Source organism: Salmo salar, chromosome 09 (genome assembly GCF_965601325.2).
Source record: "Salmo salar chromosome 09, fSalSal1, whole genome shotgun sequence".
NCBI classification, from domain to species: Eukaryota; Metazoa; Chordata; class Actinopteri; order Salmoniformes; family Salmonidae; genus Salmo; species Salmo salar.
The window spans coordinates 119,148,569-119,168,375 of NC_138299.1; the positions used below are offsets into that span (position 1 = coordinate 119,148,569).

General features: G+C 44.0%; 1 protein-coding gene across 1 annotated transcript in view; it reads left to right on the plus strand.

Annotated features, from left to right (window-relative positions):
* The first annotated feature begins 4,131 nt into the window (after positions 1-4,131).
* The window catches only part of LOC106612485 (uncharacterized), a 60,948-nt gene continuing 45,272 nt past the window's right edge, over positions 4,132-19,807 (plus strand). Inside the window, exons 1-2 of the mRNA XM_014213664.3 lie at positions 4,132-4,918; positions 10,424-10,756. Coding sequence (XP_014069139.2) covers positions 4,769-4,918; positions 10,424-10,756 — 483 coding nt within the window. The 5' untranslated portion in view covers positions 4,132-4,768. The remainder of the gene's footprint in view (positions 4,919-10,423; positions 10,757-19,807) is intronic.

The following is a 19,807-nucleotide window of genomic DNA, read 5'->3' on the forward strand; positions in this document are numbered from 1 at the left end:
GCAAAGCACCAAAAAGTATGATCTTTGTCCCCAACCGTAGTCTGGCTTTTTTATGGCGATTTTGGAGCAGTGGCTTCTTCCATGCTGAGCGTCCTTTCAGGTTATGTCGATATAGGACTCGTTTTACTGTGGCTATAGATACTTTTGCACCTGTTTCCTCCAGCATCTTCACAAGGTCCTTTGCTGTTGTTCTGGGACTGATTTGCACTTTTTGCACCAAAGTACGTTAATCTCTAGGAGACAGAACGAGTCTCCTTCCTGAGCGGTATGACGTCTGCGTGGTCCCATGGTGTTTATACGTACATACTATTGCTTGTACAGATGAACGTGGTACCTTCAGGCATTTTGAAATTGCTCCCAAGGATGACTTGTGGAGGTCTACCATTTTTTTTCTGAGGTCTTGGCTGATTTATTTAGATTTTCCCATGATGTCAAGCAAAGAGGCACTGAGTTTGAAGGTAGGCCTTGAAATATATCCACGGGTGCACCTCCAATTGACTCAAATGATGTCAATTAGCCTATCAGAAGCTTCTAAAGGTATGACATAATTTTCTGGAATTTTCCAAGCTGTTTAAAAGCACAGTCAACTTAGTGTATGTAAACTTCTGACCCACTGGAATTGTGATACAGTAAATTATAAGTGAAATAATCTGTCTGTAAACAATTGTTGGAAAAATTACTTGTGTCATGCACTTGCCAAAACCATAGTTTGTTAACAAGAAATTTGTGCAGTGGTTGAAAAACAAGTTTTAATGACGTCGATCTAAGTGTATGGAAACTTTTGACTTCAACTGTATGTGTACATTTACTTTGCAACGCTCGTGCACGACACTCGAGCGGTGTGGTCAGCATTGTTAGATACAGTAAAATAGTATAGAATACAGTATATACATATGAGATGAGTAATGCAAGATATGTAAACATTATTAAAGTGACTAGTGTTCCATTTATTCAAGTGGCCAAGCTGGTTGAGAGAACGCCAAGAGTGTGCAAAGCTGTCATCAAGGCAAAGTGTGGCCACTTTGAAGAATATATCATATATTTTGATTTGTTCAACACTTTTTTGGTTACTACATGATTCCATGTGTGTTATTTCATAGTTTTGATGTCTTCACTATTATGTATGTAGAAAATGATGTAGAAAATAGTAAAAATAAAGAAAAACCCTTGAATGAGAAGGTGTGTCCACACTTTTGACTGGTACTGTATATATAACACTTTTTTGGGGACAATTTAAGAATAAAAAGCAATGAAAACATGTTGTGGATGGCTGTACTGTCAAATGAGTGGCTGTACTGTTAATAGCTGTCAATCCAGGGGACATAACCAATTAATAAAATAAATCTGTATTCTGTTGCAATTTTTATTCTTTTAAGTGGTTCTGGGGGCATTATTTATGTATTCATTCGCCCACGCCTGGTTTCTCACTCTTGGCAGGTGAACATTGATCCGGCGACATCTGGATCTGTCTCTGCCCTCTGGGTAGGGTCTAGTTATTTTACCTGTCCCCAGTGATGGTGCAGGCAGATATTGGGGGCTGGCCGTGGTGCTTCTATTCCTGGTTCTCACTGCCTGCATTAGACCATCCATCCCCTTGGTTCCTCTCTGTCTATCCTACCAGTGTCTATTCCTCCTGACCTATACGTGATCCACCTTGGGAGGGCCCCCATCAGCTTTCCTCTTGCTCTCCAATATACCCGGCTGGCCTCATTCCGAGCAAGACCCAGTCAACCCGTCTGTCTCATGGTCCTCTGATTGCGTTCAGGTGCAGGGCATGGCATGCCTAGGCAGCAATGCCTGGGGGGGAGGGGGGGGGATACTCCAAAAACTCTCCAATAGAACACCTCCCGAGCAGCTTCAGCTGTGGGTGGGTTGTGGCCTCCCACTCGTTGCCCACAAGTGAGCTTGGGTGTCCTCCATCACAGTTTTTTTTTTTTCCACTGCAGACGGCTATACTGCCCTGCCAAGCAAAAATGCAGTAACGGCTCATTTGGTCGACAATTAGTTAATGTAATTTTTTTCTACATTAAATGCATGCTTAATCATGTGGACAAGTATCCTGCCTCTATTGGTGTTGTGTTTTGGAGAAAATTGGGGTCATGTTTGCAGTAACTGCATAAGGTTACTGTGAAACCAAGGTAAATAAAAGCCATTTTTCTCAGTTACTCGCTATGAGCAGTTACTGCCTTTTTGCTTGGCAGGGCAGTATAATGGTCCGCTAATACAGAACTAGCAAAGCACAGTGCACAACTTTTTTTTTCATTTCTTATTTTAATTTTATTTTAGGTGGTAGTGCAGTTTCTCTCAGCACACCTACTTCCTGCGGCTATGCATACGTGGGTGCTCTCCCTTTTGGCACAGGCTTATCATTGGAATGTGTGCCTTATCAACTTTAAATGGGAGTTTCTGTGCTGATCATGCGTAACGGGGAATCAGGGTTAGATTTCGCAGTGGCTACCAGATCCAAGGGAGGCAGCAGGCGCGCAAATGATCCACTCCCGCTTCGGGGAGGTAGTGGCGAAAAATAACAAAACAGGACTCTTTTGTGTCCCTGAGATTGGAATGAGTAGGCTTCACTTCAAATCCTTTAATGAGGACCCATTACGAATGTTTAGAACGGATGTTTTGGAGCATTTTTACAGTGGTCAGAAACTTCTGAAAGTGTCATTAGTTATGTTTAAACAGTACAATTTGACTGCCTGTTGTGTATGGTCCATCGGTGGGACATAATGTCTTATGGGGTGAAGCCAATAGCCTAAATGAAAGGAAAAAAATGTGTTGTCATGGACAACATTTTTAAAATAATTGTTAAGCATGAAGCAGATAACATTATAATAATACATAAAGTAAGATCATTGCTTTTTTTATCAAGGTTTAGTGAAATTACTGTGAATCTTACCCAAAATGTAATAGCAAGACACTTGGTTATCATCAAGAACATTGTGTTTTTCATTTGACAAAAAATCAACAACATTATTGTTTATTTGGGAATCAATAAACCTTTACATTAACCTAAATTATAATGCAACAGCAGAGGACAAAGTCAAGGCACTAATGCATGAAATGCTTAATTCAATTGGATATAAACTCAAAATTGAAGGTGACCATATAACATTTTGAGTTTTTTTGAAATAGTTTATTGTAAGTAGGCTGTCGTTTTTTTTTACCTGCATTTTAGAGGAAATTATTTGTTCACTTTTGTTATGGCTATATGGCAACTACAGTTGACGGTATAATGAGCCGGTGGAATGTGTGTAGTCGTCCAGGCAGGTTTAATTGTAAATGCGCATAAGCAGTCACACACAGAGACACGAGACGGTCAGAGCTGGAAGAAATGATGTCATGTCCTTTCGTGTACACGCATAATCAAACGATTTAAAACGTCCAATCATCAGCTGCGGTCCGGCTATGTAAGAATAGCACAGCATAAACACCACATACTTTGCTCAGCCACCCGTTTGGCCACTCTCAAACTTTAGTGCATTTTCTTCTCTTTCCGAATTGTTTTGCACACAGGTCTGATTGGATTCTGTTAGTAAATACATTCTCCACTACCATAATAAGTGGTCTCCTAATTGCGCTGAGGTAGTCCCATAGAAACTATTTCAGTTTGCCGATCAGTTACTGACAGTGCAGGCTGTGGCCGATAGCCTACTTAATTGGCACAGCGGCGCTTTGATCTATACCGGATTAACCGAGGCCCGAAACGGGGGTTAGGCCCATTATTCTGTTACAGAGTCGAGTTGAATTACACAATATCTAATTTCATGGTCAAATAGGCGAGAGAAGTGATTTGAAAAGAGGTTCAATATGCCGTTTTTTTTATATAGGCTATCAAAAGTCTGCTCATGCAGTTACACTTTCTACAAGGGTAATTAAAACAGTTTCATTTTAATCAATACCTACCTATTACTTTGTTAATGGCTCTGTGAGATGATGAGAGACGGAAAGGAGAGGACAGGCATTCCAGCAACGATGGGAACCCATGGGAACCGTCCAGGGGTGCAAGCGTACAGACCGCGTGCACATAAAAAGAGAAGACGGATATCCCCTGCCTGAGGACACACCCCTCCCCCCCACCCCCCACCACCACCAACACACACACACAGCCTCTCGTCACTGGCTGGCATCCTTTTTCGCCGAGTTCTTTCAAACAGCCGATACGCACAGAGCCTTGCCCGGGACCTGGGTGATTCGGATCTGTAGCCCTGAGCGAAGTGACCACACGGGGTTGGAAAGCCTACGGAAAGAGTGAGGGACGCAGCATGCAGTGGATAAACAAGAGAAAGTAGAGTCTGGACTGGTAGAGAGGGAGATCCTATTTTATTTGGGTATCAATTTGAGTCCGTTGCGCAAAGAAGGAAAGGGTGTATGCGTATGGATTTAGTTTGAAGGGCGAGTGCGTTGAGCAGAGGGAGAGTGTAATTGGGATGAGAGCTCAAGTCAGGGAACCAGCAGGTCTGACATTCAAAGCCTCTTAACGGCAGGTGGAGGGAAGACCGACCTGGTGGAGTGAGAGTGTTTTTTTTCTGAGGAGAGACCCACCCTGGACACCGCACCAAGAGGGAGAAGCCGGGGAGAGGGGTCGAGGAGGGGCGGGCAGGCAGGAGGAACTCCCCACGGGGAACAATACAAGTAAGGCAATAATGCTTTCTCTCAAGCCTAGTACGAAACGATGAACTGGCGCTTAAAGGTAGCTGAGAAAGGAATATTATAGAGAAGAGGGGGATACTGCGTCGTTTTTTGTCCTCGATCCTGTGACGTTGAGATGGAGAGAGAAAGAGCGCACGGACGAAAGCCGGTTGATCGCTGCAGCGGAGGTGCGAGGAGCAGCGCCAGGACAGAGATGAGGAGAGATCGGCGCCGGAGACAGCAGTGGACCGTGATTTTTCTCGTCGCCCTCGCTCTGCAACCGCAGGTAAGCCGCACCGATTAAGCGCTATTTTTGGCCGTTGTTTAAACCTGCCCTGACTTTTACAGTCGGTGTTTTCTTCCCACATAGTCAATCATTTTGCCCACGTTCTACTTCCCTGTTTCTCTTGTCATTATGTCTACCATTGCTTCGAATGGCGCGGTGCCCACCTGTTGTTGTGCGTCTTAATGGTCGGTTCATCCACTTGTTGCTCCATGGGCGTGTCCTTTCGTCTATAAACCACATGATCAAACCTTCACCAAGCATGACCTTTCATCACACCAATGTTTGTTATTGGGATTCTAAGACTATTACACTGCTATTGATTTGTTTTCCTGTTGAAGAATGCCAGAAGACCCATCCACGAAGTGCATTGTTTGAACCAGAACTGCAGAGGGAAATGTTCTGAACACAGTCTCCTGTGGGCTCTAATGGTGTATAAATACACCCTTTATGGGAACTAACAAGCTAAATGTTATGGTGTCTGTGGATGGAGTAAGGCTGTCTTCTATGTGTTTACAACTACACTACACGCACAAGTCAACCTTGTGAACATTGTGAGCATGATCACAAGGTGAAAGAGGATTCACGGAAATTGTTGGTCAGTCTGTCCCTGTGTGTGTGTGTGTGTGTGTGTGTGTGTGTTGGGTGGGTGCGCTTGTAATGTGTGTGTGTGTGTGTGTGTTTATTCACGTGTCTTACAGTCAGTGCCTCACTTCCTTTCTTCACATAAATGTAGTCCATCCTCTCTCTACAGTATGTAAAAGCTCTGCAGACGACCAGGAATAGTCCAGCATAGTATACATCAAAATCAAATCAAATTTTATTGGTCACGTACACGTGTTGACCCGTTCGTCTTGTCTTGTCAGGTCTTACCAGCGTCTTATTAAATTATTGCATCTGAGCTTCCTAGAGTGCGCGGCTCTCCTTTCATTTTTCAAGTGTTCTACGCCGCTAGCCAGCACCTCGCCTAAATAGGTGTGCATTTCTTTCACCTCCACATACATGTGTTTAGCAGATGTTATTGCGGGTGTATCGAAATGCTTGAGTTTCTAGCTCCAACGGTGCAGTAATATCTAAAAAGTAATATCTAACAATTTCACAACAATACACACAATACACACACACATCTAAGTCAAAGAATGGAATAAAGATTACATAAATATATGGACGAGCAATGTCAGAGTGGCACAGACTGAGATACAGTAGAATAGGATATAATACAGTATATACATAAGAGATGAGTAATACAAAATATGTAAACATTATTAAAGTGACTAGTGTTTCATTTATTAAAGTGGCCAGTGATTTCAAGTCTATGTATATAGGCAGCAGCCTCTAATGTGCTAATGACGGCTATTTAACAGTCTGATAGCCTTGAGATAGAAGCTGTTTTTCAGTGTCTCAGTCCCAGCTTTGATACACCTGTACTGACCTCGCCTTCTGGATGATAGCGGGGTGAACAGGCAGTGGCTCAGGTGGTTGTTGTCCTTTATCTTTTTGTCCTTCCTGTGACATCGAGTGCTGTAGGTGTCCTGAAGGGCAGGTAGTTTGCCCCCGGTGATGCGTTGGGCAGACCACACCACCCGCTGGAGAGCCCTGCGGTTGCGGGAGGTGCAGTTGCCGTATCAGCTGGTGATACCGCCCAACAGGATGCTCTCAATTGTGCATCTGTAAAGGTTTGTGAGTGTTTTAGGTGCCAAGCCACATTTCTTCAGCCTCCTGAGGTTGAAGAAGCGTCGTTGCGCCTTCTTCACCACTGTGTGGGTGGACCATTTCAGTTTGTCACTGATATGTACGCCGAGGAACTCCCTTATAGGCTACCTTATAATTGTAATAACTATGTAATAATGAGTTTGATTCAACACCACACTCAAACCACTATGACCACATAGAAAACCAATTCACATTCAGTCAAATTGGACATAGGCCTGTCACATTCAAGTTCAAGTTCACACAGACCAAGAGGGAAAGCCTGGAGGTAGAGCGCTGGCTGAATGTGTTCTCTACTCTTCTCCTCCCTGACCCACCCCCAGGCTATGGTTGTTGGCCTAAAAGGGTCCCCCACTGGCGGCGTGACACAGCCCTCAGTGCAGGGGCAAGATCAGAACGTTCTGTGTGTGTGTCTGTGTGTGCATTTCTGTGAAATGAGAAGCCTGTGTGTGTGTGTGTGTGTGTGTGTGTGTGCGTGTGCGTGTGCGCGCGTGTGTGTGTGGACTCATGGACTGGGGTGTGTGTGTTGGGCCAGCGGCCACAGCCTTACAGCACTGGGGCATGTGAATGTACAGAAAGATCCACATGGATCTCTGCACCCAGCTCTGAAGCTCTTCACTACTATAACACTCCCTTCTCCTACTGCAGTAAGATGCAGACCTTTCTACTGTGCTGTGGGACATTTATAATGTAGGAGTAGCACAGGAGAGTTGACATACTGCATCCATTTCAGCATTGAAGATACTATAACATGTAACAGTAGAGGTCTGGGGATGTGTCAGATTCAGTGCAATGCACATACGAGCATTCAGGATTATATATTCATGTTGTTTGATACAGTGTATAATGTTGTCCTGATATTACTCTGTTATTACAGAACAGTCAAGATAGTGCCATATTTAACAGTATTAAAAGGTAAGTGTTTAAAACCTCTTAAACCCCCTATGATTTTTTGTTTTATTCAATTCAGTCTGGTATGAGAACGGTGGCCCCTATCTGCAAAAGCAGGTTGTCTGCGGAAAGCTGAGTATATTGGCTATTGATCTGTGCCTTCAAATCTTTGGTGTGACTTACTACCGTATATGGGCATACAAATGTATAAGGGCAGGCCGAGCCAAAGACCTAATTTCAAGATGGCTGTTACCTACATTCAAGTTAGCTTTGTGAAGCATAAACGACATAAAGACCTAATACGTTGATTCACACCGAAAGCCGGGACTCCACAGAGCATGAGGATGTCTTATTTGTCTACTACCTACCGTTTTTGATCACCAGCCTCGAGAGTATTTTTCATTTATTTTACTCAACGTTTTCACCAAGCCATCATTTTACACGGTAAGCTTCCATTTGGTCTGTGCTTGAGCTATAGCTACAAAGGTGGCATGACATTAATCCTTAGGTTGGTAGGAACAAATCTAGCCTATTGCCAATGTTATCTGATGATGTATGACTTAATGGCAACGAATATCGAATATCGACCGAGTGACTATCTTTGCGCATGAAAAATCTGATGAAAACACTTGGATATCCCCTGTATGTCCACCGACACCACCACCATGTTTGAGAGAGGTTGGTGTTGTAGAAATGTAGTTTTTATAGTGAACAATAACTTTTTAGGCATATCCAGTGTGTGAAAAAACGGTGTAATTACCACATTCGGACACTTTGGAGAGGTTGAAAGGACACTTGAATGTACCCTGGATACCTCATAACACCACCACAATGTTTGAGTGAGGTTGATATGGTAGAAATTGTGTTTTTATACTGAACAAATAGCATTTAGGGATTGCACATATGTAATAGCACTGGAATTATCTCATTTACAGACATATGCCACTTTGGAGAGGTTTAGGGACACTTGGAAACGACCCATGACCACACCTGACACCACTTACTAAAACATCTGCCCAATTCTAGATGTTAGGTCTATCAATCCCATTTTCTTTCTTCTGATATTGTTCACATGTTGTGGAAGCCGTGTGATGTGTTTCCAGCTCTGGGAATCAATAATTCACTCAAAGCTTGTCAATGAAAGATGACTTTCAAATGAAAAGGAAAAAAAACGGTTCTTTTGTGTGTGCTTGATCTTGTGTATTCGGAACTATGTAACTCCTATCTATCTTCGGATCATTTCTTCATAATCTACCAGATGTCTTCTTTACAAATACGTTTTTACATGTCAGAATCATGTAATTACACATGAATAGCAGTTACTTTTGGGTATCTCTATTTAGGCGGAAATCTACATTTTGCCGTTACGTCTAAGAGGTTTTAACAGAAGTGTTAGTCAGTGTACAATCCAACCGGGTTAATGCAGGGTCAGGTTGTGGTTCTGGTCTCTCCCTGTTTTTGGGTTCATTGGGGACTTAATTACCACAGCTCTCCATGGTGATGCTCGAGGCAGAGCGCTTGGAGCGGTCAGATGGAGCGCTGAAACCCAGGTATGCCCGGAATGGCTGAGAGAGGGGGGGGGGGAAGAGATGAAGAAAGGAGGATGCAGAGTGATGAGTGGGCCTGTATCTCCACAGGCTGTTTGATGTAGGAGAGTTTAGCCCCCTAGCCCAAGGACAGGGGCAGGTGAGGGACAGAATACAACAGCACAATGGGGCTGACTTACCAGCTATTCTTCTAACTGGCTTTAGTCAAGTTGTCAAGACTATTACACCGTTATCCGTTATTGCATAATTTCATTGTGTGTGACGTGTGTGTGTGACGTGTGTGTATGTGACATGTGTTTGATGTGTGTGTGTGTGGTTTGTGCATTATTAGTGGTTAGAAATCCTAACCATTATTTCCTTGCTATATAACACACCAACATACACAAACACACACCTGTCCCTCTGGGGGGCTTGTTAGCTCTACCAGCCTGTCTGTCCCCTTCTGTACCCAGCTGAGAAGAATATGCTTTATAGGCTCTGGGAAAAGGGAGAGGGAGAGACAGAGAACGAGAGAGACAGAGAGAGGGAGAAAGAGAGATGAGAAGAAGAATTGCAGAGAAGAAGAGCTGGTACAGAGAGAAAGAGAGAGGGCAAGAGTTACAGCCTGTTCCCAGATAGAGGAGGAAGGGAGGAGGAGGACAGAGAAACCGTGGCCTGGTTCCCAGTGTCTGAGTTCCACTGGGGAGAGAGGGAGAGAAAAGAAGGGAGGGGTACTGATACAGGAGAAGAAAGAAAGGAAGGCTCTAGATGGAGAGGTGTAGGAAGTGCATGACACAGGGGAGGGGAGAGGTGAAAGAGGAAAAAGAGAGCGAGGGAGGGAGGAGGGTAAATAAGCTAGGAGGGAAAGATGGAGACAGATAGAGGGAGATAAATGGACAGATACAGAGAGAGAGAGAGGGATTTCTGGAGTGGGGGCGTGTCTCTCCATTGGGATGAAGGGATTAGATTTTTCTTCCGCTGTGGGGAGGAAGGGGTGTGAGTCAATGTTGTTTTTCCTTTCTCAATCACCCTCTCTTTATCCACCTCTTAGAATAGGATGACGGTAGTCTGGTAACCTTAATGAAGCAGATGATACACACAGAGAGAGAGAGAGGGACAGGGCGAGAGAGAGAGAAAGAGGGAGGGAATGCTATCCATAGATTCCCATTGCTGGAAAGCACTGGGATGAAATGCGATACTCCACCCATTGATCAGGTGTATTCATCACATTCATTAATGTTTTGTTCCCGTAGATTCACCCTCTCTTTGGGTGGTGTATATGATTCTCTCTGTGTGTGTGTGTGTGTGTGTGTGTGTGTGTGTGTGTGTGTGTGTGTGAGTTATACCTCATCCTAACTCTCCTGTCTCTCTCTCTCTCCAGGCTGTGTGTGCAGTGGGGATGTTTGAGCTGCAGATCCGTCACTTCCAGAACCCCCAAGGTGTGCTGCAGAGTGGGGAGTGCTGCGACCTCCAGGCCACCGAGGGGCAGCGCTGCTCTCTCGGGGACCAGTGTGACACCTTCTTCAAGGCCTGCCTCAAGGAGTACCAGGCCCGCGTCGTCCCCACCGGAGCCTGCACCTTCGGGGTGGGCAGCACCACCGTCCTGGGAGGCAACACCCAATCCCTCCGTCATCGAGGTCACGACGCAGGAGGAGGAGGAGGAGGGGATGGCACTACAGGACACATTGTCATTCCCTTCAAATACGCCTGGCCGGTGAGTACAGGAGTGTAGCTACAATGTGGTTACCATGGTAACATGTTGCGGTTCAAGTAGGTAAACACTCACAGAGGCCTGCGACAGTGTTGACACTAGCTCTTAGCATTCAGTCAAGAGGCTTTGCTACTATTTGCACATACTAGTAGCAGTTTTCTACTTGTCTAAACGTGGGCATTGGGTGCGATGCTGAGATGATGCTCTTTCTCCCTCCTCTCTCTCTCCCTCATTCTCCCTCTGTCTCCCTTTATCCATCCCTTTCTCTCTCTCCTCCTAAACTCTTCCCTGTTGCGTTATTGCGTCGTTATTAAAGTCTCTGATATCGCTCCTCTCTGTCTGACTTCGTGTATCGACTTGTCTGTGTCTGTATCAGATATGGGGTCCAGGCTGGCGGCTACAACTCGTGTATTCATTAAAGAGCAGGCTGAATTAATCGCACATTAGACCCATCGATAATCCAATTCTATCTCTCTCATCTTCCGTCCCCCATAAGGAGGACCCAAGCAATACAGGAAGAGGGGAAAATAGAAACAACAAATAAAATGAAAGAGGAATTTTGAAGCCTTGAGGTTGAGTGGAGGGCTTGAGGGGGGATGGACCAAAGACTGTCCAAGTCTGTTGGTTCTGGCTCACATAGGTTTGTGTATTGCTGCTGCTCACAAATATGTTGTTCTATTTGACTGCTACTAAGCCCTGAGATGTTCGCTAGAGGGGTGAGAGGGGGAGTGGGAGGTTTGGAAGGGGACTGGAAAGACATCTGGAGGGGGGTGAAAGCTTTTAGCTGGTGATAGAGAGGGACACTAATGTTCTCAACGAGCAGTTCACCCCCCTCCCCCATTTCCATCCTTTCATTCCTTCCTTCCATCCCTTCATCCATGCCCATTAGAAGTAGTTCCCTGTTTTTTTTTTTACTATAATTAATGTCTGTTTGCCCGAGTCATTTCAGGGCCAGAGCCACAGCGAGTATCCCTTTTAAATGACTTGGCACACGCAGGACGACCGATCCGCATTGTCTTCCTTCCTGAGGTCGGAGCGCTTGTTTATTTCAACGTTTGCTGTCGCAGTGCGAGCGGCCTATATTTGATTAGGGTCTGGAATGCTTCGTTTCTGACCTCCTCCGTGAGGTTGAACGGTTATTCATAATGAAAGTATTATAATAATGGGGAACGAGAGCAGACGGTATGGTTGTAATTATATTCATATTGCCTAGTAATAATGTTTTTAATATTGCGCAAAGCCCTGGTGGAGATTTAGAGGCGGACCGGGAATAAGGCTGGTCATGCTCACCAGCTGGTCTGGTGTTGGAGTGCACAGGTCTGTGTGTCCTGGCTTCAGGCATCTGGAACACGCACACGCGCATCGCTTCTGCGTTTATTCGCCTCACGTTAATCGGTATCAATCCATTCGCCTGTGGAAGTCTGTCTTTATACACTGTCAGTGTCAGTGACTCTCCTCCATGTTGGGGAGGCGTGTGAGTGGCAGGTATGAGTGTGAGAAAATTCTCCAGCAGAAAGTGTTATCTGGATCAGTTTCAGGACCAGGCCGTGGGACGGGCTGGGCTGCAGGGGAGAGGATAGGGACACTCCGAGGCAGGCCAGCATTTCTATGGGGATAGCTGCGGCTGAAAGACTCACATTATCTGGCCATCTCTGGGAGGTAGGGGAGCGGCCGGGGGAGGGGGGGGGGGGGGGGGGGGGGGGGCTCAGGCAGTATTCTGATCCCTCTGCCCCAGGTGAGGGGGATGAACAGGTGAGCACAGTCATTATGAGGAAAGGTGAGCTCTCTTTATCTCCTGCCCTTGCTCTTTCTCTCCACTCATCTATTCAGGGAAATGTGTGTGTGTGTTTGTGTGCGCACATGTGTCTCCCAGCCCCTCACTGTCTGATCATATGGACTGAAGTATTTGGCTGCAGTTTGACTCCCAAGTCCAGGGACAGCTTAGCGGCCTGGTCTGGGAGTGTTTTAGCGAAGTCGTTTCCGTTCAGATATAAAATATCAAAGCATTTTAGAACCGTGAGGTCGTCTCTCAAGTCACACGGTCTCCTGTTGTTTCCAATCTCATATCTGATTGGCGGAAGAGGGGTGGGGAGGGGGACTGTGGGGATTGTCTTTTGTTGTTGTCTATGTGGCAGAGGAAACTTACACTGTTTCTGAATGAATGGAAGGAGTGAATAGGTGGTACACCAGAAGGAGTTGCCGGGTAGCTCTTAGACAAAGGTCCATTATAATCTCTCTAAAGTCTTGTTCCTCTCAAATTTATTTTTATTTGTATTTAAACCTTAGGCAAGTCAGTTAAGAATCATTACTCTAGATCTGCTGAACTTTCGGGCTCCCGTTGACATCAACGTTACAGTATGATTTACACTGAACTGTTTAAGTGTCCTGCTTTGCTTTCTACTCCAACAACTTTTCCCATCGTACTGTTGTTGCCTTGGGCTAGCTTTAGAGGAAGGGTTTGGGCTTAGTCTTTTGTTAAGAGTCCTGTGACAAATTACTTTGTGATAGGCACTAAACAAACGCCATTAAAAAGAACGGAATGGGCTGTGGTCCCCATCTCTTGATCCTAGGTCAATCTTAGGCCAATCATTCATAATCCTGACCTCAAGTGTTAAAGCCCCTAAATCTGATTCCAGGTCAGGTTCACTGCCAGAGGGAGAGCGCTCTCAACTGGCGGGACTCACACGTTCAGCGTGCGTGCGTGTATGTGTGTGTGGTGTGTGTGTTTCGGTAACCATATCATCTGTAATAATAAACATGTTTCACTCTCTTTCTTTCTTTTCTTTCGTCATTCGCTCCCACCACTTGCCTTATGTGTTCATAAAGGTTATTTAAAAAGACATGCTTGTACAATATTGTGTTGTATGTTCAGGTTGTAGAGTGAAAAACCTTCCGTGCCACACATACTGTTTACAAGACTAACCTCGTGAATATGGGCCAGTCTTGTGAGGGCAGTCGTACCAGGAACCGTCAGCAGTCAAAGGTCAGAGTTGAAATATGTCTCATAATCCCCAAACTAGGGTTCTCAGGGTTGTCACTAGATGGCCACGCTAGAACGGACAAAAGAGGCATATTTCCACAGAACTGTTGAGGAAGGACCACTATTTGTTAACTAAGGGTTTGTGAGAGTTAGTGGTTAAAACGTCTATATATATCAAACTGAAATAGGCCCAACTGTCAAACACGCAAAGTAGAGGAATTACGCACATGTCATTCAGCCAGTACTCTACTATGTTCTAGGTTGGTTCTAATACGCTCAGACGCACACACACACACACACACACACACACCACACACACACACACCACACACACACACACACACACACACACACACACACACACACACACAGCGGGTTTAGCTGTGCATTGGCGTTGTGTGGGTAGTCAGGCTGACCCAGTCACCAAGGGGTTATGAGAGGAGAGAGGAGGACAGAGAGCTCACTTAGAACGTTCTTTCATTTGGGTCGCTCCCTCTTTCACTCGCTTTCTCTACTCCTCCTTTGTGCTTTCCTCTCCTTTGTCCGTCGCTGACTCTCTCATACACGCTCACCTGTTAGGCTGACATTGGACACACACACACGCACGCACGCACGCACGCACGCACGCACACACACACACACACACACACACACACACACACACACACACACACACACACACACACACACACACACACACACACACACACACAATCCTCTCTCGCCCTCTCATACTCCTCTACTGTATATGCTTCTATAGCCACACAGCACATGCATGCTGTCAATTAGCACCCATGCTCACACACACACCCAGTGTATCATGACACACAAAGAAAGTGAATTCCATCAGGGATTGAGCCTTGTGTTTTTTAGAGATAAGTTAATAACCTGGAGGACACAAGTATCTCTAGGGAGGAAGCCTTTTAATGATTTAATTTGTGTGCAAATTGGATTGAAATGGGAGTTTCTATATTAGGAGGGGGAAGCAGATTTACACAATCACTTTGGAGATCCTGGAGGGACCGTGTGTGTGTGTGTGTCCGTGTGTGTGCGTTCATCTGAGTATGCTGTGTTTGAAGAAGTGCGTGGGCACACATCTTTGTAAGTAGTTGAGCAGGTTTAATTACAGAAGTCTATTGACTCCTCACCCAGCTCCCTCTAGCACCCCCCCAATCTCTCTGTTTCTATACCTTTACTACTCCATACTCCATCCACTGTGTCCACCCCCTCCGAAGTCACTCATCTGTCAACACTTCCACACACTTTCCTCTCTCTCTCTCTCTCTCTCTCTCTCTCTCTCTCTCTCTCTCTCTCTCTCTGTCTCTCGCTCTCGCTCTCGCTCTCCTACTCTCTTTCTCTCTCTCTCTGTTCTTTATCCCCATGGAAACCCATTCCTCTCCTTGTTACGGCTGTTGCTCTCACTTCTGTCCCTCTGGTGATGTTAAACCACATACAGTGAACTCCAAAAGTAATGGCACAGTGACAAATGTTTTGTTGTTTTGGCTCTGTACTCCAGCATATGCATTTGAAGTGATACAATGACTACGATAGTCCTGAATGAATGGTGAGTACTGACGAGTGAGAGAATTACAGACGCACAAATGTCATACCCATAAGACATACTAACATCTCACCATTACAACAACATGGGAGGCTAGCATTTTTGGGGGGGGGTATGATATTTGTGTTTCTGTTACATTCTCACTCATCATTATTCACGATTCATTCATGACTATCCGTAGTCATGGTAGCATCCACATGAAGTGTTTAGAAACATGTTATATTCTTATTTACAAAAAAAAGTGACTCCAAAAGGACACAATACATTATTTTCCATAAATTTCTATTGGGCACAAAATGATCTAAAACACAACCAAAACTAACAGCAAATGCATCCAACAATTTCGTAGTGTCACAAACTTGATGTAATCATTGTGTGCTAGGAATATGGGACCAAATACAAAACATTTGACAACTTTAATACACATATAAGTGAATTTGTCCCAATACTTTTGGTCCCCTAAAATGGGTAGACTATGAACAAAGATTTTTGCTAGTTCACCCGATATGGATGAAAATACCTTCAAATTAAAGCTGACAATCTGCACTTTAACCTAACCTCATAGCTATTGTATCATTTCAAATCCAAAATCCAAAGTGCTGGAGTACAGAACCAAAACAGCAAAACAAAATTCACTGTCCCAATACTTTTGGAGGGAACAATAGTCATACTATTAACGGTTTTGCTGGCGGTATCCCTGTTCAGGGACACAGTGAATGCAACGTAGTGAATTGGATAAACCCCTGGGTCCCAAGTGTAGTTCCCTGTCTCTTCTATGTTATCTTCCAAGTCCTTTCCTTCTTTTTAATCTCTCTATGGCGCCTTGGAAGCCACAGTCTCTAACGTTGGTATTTGGTATTTTATTAGGATCCCCATTAGCTGTTGCAAAAGTTGTAGCTACTCTTCCTGGGGTCCACACAAAACATGAAACGTAATACAGAATGACATAATACAGAACATCATTAGACAAGAACAGCTCAAGGAGAGAACTACATACCTTTTTTAAAAGGCCCACGTTGCCCACATATCAATGCATACACACAAACTATCTAGGTCAGATAGGGGAGAGGCGTTGTGCCGCGAGGTGTTGCTTTATCTGTTGTTTTTTTTAAAAGCAGGTTTGCTGTTTATTTGAGCAATATGAGTTTGAAGGAAGTTCCATGCAATAAGGGCTCTATATAATATTGTATGTTTTCTTGAATTTGTTCTGGATTTGGGGACTATGAAAAGACCCCTGGTGGCATGTCTGGTGGGGTAAGTGTGTGTGTCAGAGCTGTGTGTAAATTGACTATGCAAACAATTTGGGATTTTCAACACATTCATGTTTCTTATAAAAAGAAGAAGTGATGCAGTCAGTCTCTCCTCAACTCTTAGCCAAGAGAGACTGGCATGCATAGAATGAATATTAGCCCTGTGATTACAAATAAGAGCAAAACATGCCGCTCTGTTCTGGGCCAGCTGCACCTTAACTAGGTCTTTCCTTGCAGCACTGGACCACACGACTTGACAATAATCAAGATTAGACAAAACTAGAGCCTGCAGAACTTGCTTTTTGGAGTGTGGTGTCAAAAAAAGCAGAGCATCTCTTTATTACGGCTAGACCTCTCCTCATCTTTGCAACCACAGAATCTATATGTTTTGACCATGACAGTTTACAATCTAAGATAACGCCAAGTCATTTAGTCTCCTCAACTTTTCAACATCCTCACCATTCATTACCATATTCAGCTAAGGAATGAATTGTACCAAATACAATGCTCTTAGTTTTAGAGATGTTCAGGACCAGTTTATTACTGGCCACCCAATCCAAAACAGACTCTTTGTTAAGGGTTTCAGTGACTTCATTAGCTGTGGTTGCTGATGCATATATGGTTGAATCATCAGCATACATGGACACACATGCTTTGTTTAATGCCAGTGGCAGGTCATTGGTAAAAATAGAAAAGAGTAGAGGGCCTAGAGAGCTGCCCTGCGGTACACCACACTTTACATGTTTGACATAAGAGAAGTTTCCATTAAAGAAAACACTTTGAGTTCTATTAGATAGATAGCTCTGAATCCACAGTATGGCAGAGGTTGAAAAGCCATAGCACTTAAGTTTTTTAAACAACAGGTTATGGTAAATAATATCAAATGCTGCACTGAAATCTAACAGTACAGCTCCCACAATCTTCTTATTATCAATTTCTCTCAACCAATCATCAGTCATTTGTGTCAGTTTTGTGTTGAGTGCCCTTCTCTATAAGTAATTTATTTACAGAGAAATAGCATTGTATTTGGTCAAACACAATTTTTTCCAACAGTTTGCTAAGAGCTGGCAGCAAGCTTATAGGTTTGCTGTTAGAACGAGTAAAGGCCGCTTTACCACTTTTGGGTAGCGGAATCACTTTGCCTTCCCTCCAGGCCTGAGGACACAGACTTTCCTCTAGGCTCAGGTTAAAAATATGACAGATAGGAGTGGCTATAGAGTCAGCTACCATCCTCAGTAGCTTTCCATCTAAGTTGTCAATGCCAGGAGGTTTGTCATTATTGATCATTGACAATAATTTTTACACCTCTCCCACACTAACTTTACAAAATTCAAACTTGCACTGCTTTCTTTCATTATTCGTTTTTTTATACATGAATATAATTTCTCACTGTTTGTCGTGGGCATTTCCTGCCTAAGTTTGCCCACTTTGCCAATGAAATAATCATTAAAATAATTGGCAACATCAAATGGTTTTGTGATGAATAAGCCATCTGATTTGATGAAAGATGGAGTTTAATTTGTCTTTCTGCCCCTAATTTCATTTAAAGTACTCCAAAGATTTTTCCCCCATCATTCTTAATATCATTGATCTTGGCTTCATAATATTGTTTATTCTTCTTTTTGTTGAGTTTAGTCACATCATTTCTCACTTTGCAGTAAGGAAGCCAATCAGATGTACAGCCAGGTTTATTAGCCACTCCTGTTGCCCCATCTCTTTCAACCATACAGTTTTTCAATTCCTCATCAATCCATGGAGCCTTAACAGTTCTAACAGTCAGTTTCTGAACAGGTGCATGTTTATCAATAATTGGAAGAAGCAATTTCATAAATTCATCAAGTGCAGCATCTGGATGCTCCTTATTAATCACATCAGACCAACAAATATTTTTAACATCCACTTAAGAGTCACAGGCAAAATCTTTTGTATGATCTCTTATATACTATTTTAGGCCCAGCTGTTGGAACTTTGGCTTTCCTGGATATAGCCACTATATTGTGATCACTGCATCCAATGGGTACGGATATAGCTTTAGAACAAAGTTCTACAGTATTAGTAAAAATATGATCAATACATGTGGATGATCTTGTTCCTGTAGTGTTTGTAAACACCCTGGTAGGTTGATTAATAACCTGAACTAGATTACAGGCACTAGTTACAGTAAAAGCTTCCTCTTGAGCGAACAGCTTGATGAAAACCAGTCAATATTCAGGTCCCCAAGAAAGTAGACCTTTCTGTTTACATCACATACACTATCAAGAATTTCACACGTACTACTCATTATTAACACACGAACACTGCTCTCATTCTGTTCGGCTGTCGGTCTGTGGGTGATTGACTCACCAACCTGACATCTCATCTCTGGGAAAAGAGAGTGTGTACCTGTCTGGGGTGTGTACTTTCGAGTAGTTGTCTATATTTTTGGGATGGACAGATTTTTTCTCTCCATAACCTTGAATCCAGTTTACTGAGAAAGTAGAAACTGGAGAACTTTTGAGAAGCCATCCAGTGACCACACACACACACACACACACACACACACACACACACACACACACACACACACACACACACACACACACACACACACACACACACACACACACACACACACACACACACACACACACACACACACACACACACACACACCCATCCCCATACCTACTTTCTCACTCGCCGTGCCTCACACTAAACACACAAGTGTGGATTTTTAGCACCCAGTCACCAGACAAGGTCATTTCCTGCGGAAGCCGGAGGGGGCGTCTCGCTGTGGGCCGGGGAGGCGATGCGAGGGGGACACGATGGGGGAGAGAAAGGGGGAGTCAGGGAGGGAACATGCCATGCCGCGAGGGCTCTGTTGTTTCAGAGCGTTTGAAGTAACCTGGAATCACATACCTTTGTCAAGCCAATTAACCTGCTAAGAATGTTACTCAAAGACAGAGAGAGAGGAGGAGGGGTGGAATGGGGGGATGAAGAGTCTGATACTAATCATGTCCTGAATGAAAGAAAAACAAAAAGATGGAAAGCATAAAGGAACAGAGAGGCGTAACAGATTATTTCATTTATAATTCACTGTATCACAATTCCAGTGGGTCAGAAGTGTACATTCACTAAGTCGACTGTGCCTTTAAACAGCTTGGAAAATTCAAGAAAATGGTGTCATGGCTTGTAATTATATGGACAGGGTCCCCCCCCCCCCATATATATACAGTTGAAGTCGGAAGTTTACATGCACTTAGGTTGGACCCAAGGATGAACCA